The following is a 7,842-nucleotide window of genomic DNA, read 5'->3' on the forward strand; positions in this document are numbered from 1 at the left end:
GGAACTGCCTCAAAATGAGTAAATATTTCATATGAATATCGATTAAGTATATTAATACCAGCTTGCCCAACTCTAGTGACCTGTTTGACCCCGAGTCGGCCAATCAGAGTCCCTTAGTGCAGCCATCGCCGCAGTACTTAGTGATTTGGAATTATTTTTCAAACAATAAATGACTTTTCCATTAACTAGGTACACTATTTTTACTTTGCTACTCTGGTACAAACTTTGCGCAAAAGCTTAATTTGTGCGACACTTATTATTAATTAGTTTTAAATAATTATTGATTGTAAATATGTATGTTAGTTTGTAAGGTATTAATTGTATAGGCCAAGTTGCCCGAAATAAATAAATAAATTATTATTATGTTAATATGCAGAACTCACCGTCCTCCTCTTTCACATCAAACAATCGGTAAATACATTGCAGGCCCTACTGTCTGAAGCACCACACAAAATATTAACTGCGTTTCGAACTCCACGAGTTCATCATCATCACATTCACAGCTTAGATAACAGTCACCCTCAACTGATTCAAAGCCATTTAATAAAAAAAAACTCCAGTACGACTATGTGTTATCACACCTATATATTCAATCCTACTATCCTAGACTATTTTGGGAGAACTGAAAAAAAAATGGTATTGAAAAGAGTATTTATTATGTATTTTTGTTTATTTCATAAAATGTAACACAAATCTGCACAAGCAATTACTCAAATCCTTTGGATATTACCTCCAAAGCTTAATAAAAATTATACATAATTATAAATTAAATATTTAACTAAGCCTTAGATCTAGAAATAAATACTACTAACATCAATCTGAGCTGCCTGACTACTATATTACTCTCGTTAGTAGGGAGAAAACTTTCCCGTGACTTGTGAGATCCAGTCGAGATAATGTGCGACTTTCACGTAGACACCGGGCACACCAGGCTGGCCGCAACCGATGCCCCACGACACTACACCAACCAATTGCCAAGTACCACCATGCTCGCACACCAACGGACCACCGCCGTCGCCCTTGCAAGCGTCCTTCCCTTCCTCACCACCCGCGCACAAGAAACCGTGGTTCAACTCATAGTTGTAACCCAACCTCGTCTGTCTCAACTGCTGCTGGCAGTGCCCGTGAGGCAGAATAGGAACGTCAACTTCTTTCAGGATGTTCTGGTATTTTCCATTATCGCCGAAGGCGTCCTTGCCCCAGCCAGTGGTCCAGCACCTCTGGCCGGCGTAGTCAGTGTATTTGTCGGGCAAGCAGGCGGGGCTGATGTGCGGGAACTTGGTCCAATCCACGGGGTGTTCCAGCTTTAAGATAGCGAGGTCGTTGTCTAGAGTACCAGCGTAGTACATCGGGTGAACATGCACAGAGATCACGTCTCTCTCAATGTAGGGGAAAAACTCGACATCGTGATTGACGTCCCATTCGCCAAGGCGCACTCTTAATTCGAAACCCTTGTATCTGAAATAGAAAGAGGTTGCGTTAGTTTTATTATTGTTAGAACGGTACGTGGGATGTATTTTGTCTAAAGTTTCAAATAAAGATAAGTAATAATGTTTAATGTTGCCGATATTATGGTCAACTTACGATTTAACGCAATGAGCTGCAGTCATGATGTGAGAACCGTCGATCAAAGTGCCACCGCAAACGTAAACAGACTCTTTAGGATCCTTCTTCAGAATAGCTGCTTGCCATGGATACTCTCCGAATTCGCTGTCGCCATCGACGTAGGACGGGGTCTTGATCCTGCCATTAATTCCCTGCGAGTGCCTGATGCCACATTGGCCCTGGTTGGCAGCTTGCGGGCGGAATGGCCGACGGCAGCATACTTGATTTGCTTTGCATTGTTGCACTTGAGGGCGGCCAAAGTATCCTTGACGCTATAAATAAATAAAAAAATTAGCTTGATCCTTGACGCATAATTAAAATACGAATAAATTAATGTTTACATTTTGGAGAAGAAATTAACTAATATTGAGGATCGGTTACCTCTTCTATGGTTTCGCTTTTAGATTTTTCTACAGTGACTTCCCTCTTCTTTCTATTCTCAGGAAATCGGACAGTTTGGCTTCCCCGGTTTGCCCCAGGATCTTTAGGAAGGGTGAAGGAGCGGGAGTACCCGTATCGGTTAGCATAACTTCCTCTCATCCTATCTATGCTAGCATTAGCAGTTCTTTCGAAACCAAGATTACTGAAGCCGTTTTCATAAGGGTTATGAAAGTCGTTTGCTTCATTAGTGTCTTCATCCTCATAGTCATCATCACTGGCAGTAGGTTGTGCATTGAATTGATTTTGTTTGAAATACCCAGCCTCTGCGTGCCCATAGTGGGGTGAATAAACTGGTGGACCATGATGAGGGCCAAACTGATCGTGAGGAGGATAGGGCAAATGCGATTCATACTGAGGTCCATGGGGTTCATAGTAAGGTCCATGAGGTTCAAAGTGAGGCCCATGGGGTTCGTAATGAGGTATGTGCGGTCCGTAATGGGGTATATGCGGGCTATAGTGTGGATGGAGTGCAGGTTTGTGATGATAATATTCGTGGTGGTGCGGATTATAATGATGGTAGTGCTCATGCTTGTTCAGCAGATATTGTTTTTTCTCATGGAACAAGTTACCTAGCTTATTTACTACGTGTTCATTTGGTGTCACATGTAAATTTACGAAAGGCTTGACTATCTTATCACCGTAGTCATTTTTCGTTACTTGAACAGCTAGTAACGGATTAACCGACACGAGGCCAAGATTAAGGCCGCCTCCGTTTAGTGCAGGACCATAGGGGTTGTACAAAGGATTTGCATTAAAGGGATTGATGGGATAACCACCATGGGAAGGCTGGGGCAACCCAAAAGAGACACCAAACGTGGGCTGCACTTGTTTGTTGTTATGGCCGCCATTGCCGCCGTAGCCGGCCAGTCCAATGAGGCGCTGCAGTAACATTTACTTATATCAAATGTTATGTTTACATTTAAAGTGAATTGTTTCATGAGTTGTTAGAGTTTTGTCAGTGCCCTTGTTTAGTATTTCCTTTGTAAGTTGTTACAAATGGACACAATGATTATTAAAACTTTATCAGTAAATATATATAATCACTATCCATTGTAACAACCTGTTGCTGCCCCAGTATTTTTTTGTTGAAGCAGGATACATTGACGTAAGATTGCTATTGTTGATATTGGTCAATTCGGGTTGGTAAATGGGAACGTTCAGTGTTAACACAATGAGATGAAAAGTTAGGTATTTGTTACTGATATGACACACTAAGTTTACGTACCGGTTCAGCTTCCTTCTCGATTTTGTCCTCTGTCTCGGCTTTAGTTTCACGCTTGCTCACTTTTTTAGCACTGGATTCTGTTGTAGTGATTTCATCCTTAGCATCCGACGTCTCAGTTTTTGTAATATTGTCTAACTGTTCTTCAGTAAGGGCGGAAATTTCAGAGCCTTTGTTACGGGGATCGATGGGCAAATACAAATCGTCTCTGCGTCCAATTACTTCTTGGCTCGGACATTGATCATAGTTCACGCAAACACATTCAAATCCTTGGGCTTTAGCTTCATGATATGAGTTGTCTTGGTAAGAGTTACTTTGTCCAAAGCTAGCCGGACCTTGCTGGTACAAACTGTTGCCGGATCCCACATGCAGTTCCTTCTTGTAAAACTGATTATTGTGAGAAGAGAATGATCCCAAAGAATTACCGTACTTTTGTTCATCAAATCCGTTGTTGGGGTACTGGTTTGGCAGAGATTGTGACGAAAAGCTGTTTCCTTTATTGGCATTGCTATGACCGTATTGGGATCCGTAGATTGTATCGGTTTCATAAACTGGTTTGTTCAATGAGTAACCGTCAGTCATGGGTTTGAAGCCGTTTGAGCCGAAACCATTGTACTCACCGCCACTGGCAGTTATAATGTCAGTCGATTGCTGAGAAAGAGACTGAGAACCCAAATGTCCCACAGATCCAACAGGTATAGCAACGGGCTTGATTATTACTTTGGGTTCTTTGTTAGAGTCATCATGTACGTAGTGGTGGTGAACATGTTGCTGCACAACTTCGGTTTTTGTGACAGTTTGCGAAGCAGGAACTTTGTTGTAATGTGGCTTGTTGTTTTCGAAATTGTACGGGCTCTCGTTAGCGTAGCTAGGAGGTCTGGTTACATAGTTGCCTTCACTTCCACCGTATAATCCGTTGCTTTGTGAGAACTGGAAGTTGCTTCCTGACACTTGTCCGTATTTTTCAGAGAAACCTGGTCGCACATTCGGTGGGCCGTACCCGATTCTCTTAGGTGGAGTCTTCTGAGGCCGTGAAATGTAAGGTGGCATAGGCTTGGCTGGTCCGTAAGCTCTAGGAGGTCCGCGAACGGGGATGGAAGCGACTGGTTTGCCGATAGGCTTGATATCAACAGGTTGAGCGTAGATCAACTCATCAGGCGATAGGTAGGTGCGTTTTTCCTGGCTGTCCTCTTCATCGCACTGGAATTGATAAAATAAGTTTGTTGATTAAATATTATTATGAGTAAAACATATCAATCACAACATAACTAAGTAAAGATGAATTTAAAAGTTGAATTTATATTTTAATAACTCACTTGAATAAGTCCCAGGGTGCAAAGACGTCCCTTGATCAGGTTTCTTGCTTCAGCGTCGTCTCCGGAGTCTAAGGCTTCTTTGATGGTGGGATCGCTGTAGACATCGTCGAAGCCACCTAGGCTCCTCCCCTGCTTGTTGCTGACCAGCTCATCCACAATATCATCCAGAACCGTGCCATCAGTATCAGAACTCTTCTTCTCCGCAGTCTCAGGAGCCTCCTCTCCTTGAAGAAGTTCACTTGGCTTCTGTTCTGATTGAACTTCAGTCTTTTCTTTTGCTTCGCCTCCCCATGACCACTCAGCTGTAGCGCTGGCTATTATTAGGGGTACCAGTAAACACGTTATCGTAAACCACCGCATGACCTGAAAACACAAAGGACCAATTAAACAACCTGGTTGAGTTAAAATTAGAGGTGATGTGATTCTTGTTTAGTACAGCATGTCGTTTGTTTCGAAACTGCAGTAGGCGGAGAAGCACTTTTACTTTCGCGGACAGAGTTTGTTGTTATATAACACTCCATAATGTCAGTGCACTGCGCCTGCGCCACAGCGCGCGGCGCAACCGGCGTGGGCACGCGAAAGCACTCTCACATTTTGTCGTATAAAGTTACGTATGATTAAGTTAAGATGACTTCACAAAATGCAATTTTAGTAGCTATAAAATTATTAATCGTGAAGAGATTTTTCTTGTCTTGCTATAATCCAAAATCGAACGAAATCTTAATCAAACTTTAAATGATTAGTGCAATAACTTTTTATTTAACTACCAAAGCGAGTACCTAGTAAAAGAGAAATCTCAAATAAACATTTTCTTGTAGTCACGTGCAAATAAAATGCCAAGCACGAGGAAATTCAAGCTGCCGAAGGGTTTGAACAGTAGAGCTGAAATTTATTCAAAGAAATGAGCTTAATTTATGTATTAGTGGCGTCTATTGTTTTGATTTCATGGATAGAAGTGTGATTTGGGTCATTGTCATCAAAAACCGGCACAAGAGGTATTAGCATGCGCGCCGGGCCTGGCCGATGCGTCATATTACTGTAACACTAAAATGCGTTATGCAACTCTCGAAGCGGCTCCTTGCGTAACGCGGTAACGCAACAAAGGATTTACGTCTAAAAACAGATTAATTTCTGATCATTTAAACTAAAAAGTGATTTAATTATCTCATAATATTTTATAAGTACGAACGTAGACAGTTATCTAAGTAGGTACTCCGACGAGCTTAATGCCGGCTTAAGCCGAATGAAACACTATGGTCTGTTGACGAATTTGACGATGGGTGTCAGTTAAATGAATTTGGATACAAATTGGTTTACCTATATTTTTATATGAAAGACACTAGTCCTTTTTAACTTGATTCGACTGTCAATAAAATTCAAAAGTCAAAAGAGAGCAGTATCAAAAGAGGCAAAGATATGAGTAGATATCCACTTAATTAAGTGTCCAAGTAATGAGTTGATTGTATGTTATGACACATGTTATGATGTGATTACTTTGAGATTGTTGACAGTGAAAGCTTATTTAGTAATTATGTAAACAAAAGAATGTTTCCCGCTTAAAGGTATAAAATGAAATAGGTGATGAATAGTTATTGTTTATATGAAAGATCTAAATCGAGATAACATTGTGTTAAAGTTTCTAATGAATCGCACTCTACTACGGAGAAATCTTGGGAACGCTTAGTGTGATAATGTAAAGGGTTTATTAGTATGGCTACTTGAAAGTTGCCCTGGTAAAGCTACCAGCATTAATATCTGCCACAGCAGAGCGTGCAAAAATGTCTGACACGTTCTTCCAGCCCTAGAAATAGAGTCGTATCAGATATTTATTCATGCTTGTTGTGTCAGATATTGGTGCTGGTGAATGTACTAATCAGTGTAATATTTATTTTATTATTTACGGATATGTTATATTTTGCATGATTCAAAAAACTTTTAACTCAAGTTACAAATTGTGTAAATATTGTGTTCAATATGGGTTCTTAATAATTAAATATCGTCGACTTGATTTGTGGTCATGTGGTAAGCACTTGGTAGAATAGCGGTTGGAATACTAAAGCTAGATTATGCTGTAGAGAGAAAGTGGTTGCAATACGGGATTACACTTAATGCAAGATTTACAAGCACAACTTAACTATGCACGAGCTATTAGGATCACAAATAAAGATGAGATGTCCGTTTTCAATATTTTCCCAAAAGTTTTAATAAGATATTACGAGCTAACTGTTTTTATTGTTTGTTTTGAACCTCATTAAATTGGAATGTAAAAAATGATTGCACCTAATCACTAGACCTAAATAAATATTCACTTTTCAAAAACACCAAAAACTTACTTTTTCACTTTGTTTATCACTTTTGACTGAACCGTGTAGTTTACACTTCTGTTTTCACCACTTCACCGGCGCACTGTTTGCGTCCGAATGACTGCACCATCCACCACCGCCACGATTTATACTTCGACCAACCTAAAGATGCACGAGCTTGGATTTTGTAAGACACCCAAGAGACCCTCCTACCAATAAACCCGTGTTTTACCCGCTGTCGCCGCAAATGGTCAGATCTTTGGTGGGATTAAGCGATGTGTAATCTTTATACGGTTATCTTGGTAGAGGGAATGACGCACGGCGTCATTGATCAACCCTTCGGTTGGTTCATTCATCAGTGCGTTCGCGTAGACGTTAGGCAATTGGGGTTCCAACCAGGTCGCGTTTGCGGATCTTGTGTTTTTTACTAGGTGGGAATATACAATCGGTACTTATTGTATCATCGATAAAATTTTGTGTCACATGTTGTGTAGGACGTCACAATACGAAGATATTGTTGCGAGATCCTATTGGAACCCTATTCCCTCTCGGTTCCCTGTTGGGAACTCATAAAAATGTTAAGGTCTACAATATTCTTAACTGGATTTTTAGAGCAGTTTTAGGATTGCCTGTTATTATAAATGTACCTTTAATCTGAAAATAAACATTTAATCTTAATCTAAAATAATCCTAAATTATTAAAAAAAGTTAAATTGTGCACACCACTCTATTCTGCACGTTCTGCATGTTTGCATAGCACAGTTTAAAAATAAAAGATTATGGGGCCGTTTCACCATCCATTGATTAGTGTTAACTGGCGGTTAGGTGTGATGCAGTCTCTATTTGTTTTGTTCGAATAGACGAAGACGGCATCACATTTAACCGTCGGTTAGCGCTAATCAATGGATGGTGAAACAGCTCCTTAGATAGATAAATAATGGAATTAGATTACGTA

At 40.4% G+C, this 7,842-nt stretch overlaps 1 protein-coding gene across 2 annotated transcripts; it reads right to left on the reverse strand.

Moving 5' to 3' along the window:
* Window positions 1-634: 634 nt before the first annotated feature.
* LOC141430464 (uncharacterized) lies at window positions 635-7,025 on the reverse strand. Of its 2 annotated transcripts, XM_074091177.1 has the most exons (5): window positions 6,918-7,025; window positions 4,585-4,947; window positions 3,272-4,468; window positions 1,585-1,877; window positions 635-1,458 (listed from the first exon to the last, which is right to left on the reverse strand). In XM_074091177.1, exons 2-5 carry the CDS (start codon window positions 4,942-4,944, stop codon window positions 849-851), a joined length of 2,460 nt encoding a protein of 819 aa, XP_073947278.1. In that variant the 5' UTR covers window positions 4,945-4,947; window positions 6,918-7,025; the 3' UTR covers window positions 635-848. The 2 variants fall into 2 exon arrangements, with proteins under 2 accessions (XP_073947278.1, XP_073947277.1); XM_074091176.1 differs by lacking the exons at window positions 635-1,458; window positions 1,585-1,877 and adding an exon at window positions 1,913-2,925.
* Between the last annotated feature and the right edge of the window lie 817 nt (window positions 7,026-7,842).

Source organism: Choristoneura fumiferana, chromosome 8, assembly GCF_025370935.1.
Source record: "Choristoneura fumiferana chromosome 8, NRCan_CFum_1, whole genome shotgun sequence".
In the NCBI taxonomy this organism is placed as follows: domain Eukaryota; kingdom Metazoa; phylum Arthropoda; class Insecta; order Lepidoptera; family Tortricidae; genus Choristoneura; species Choristoneura fumiferana.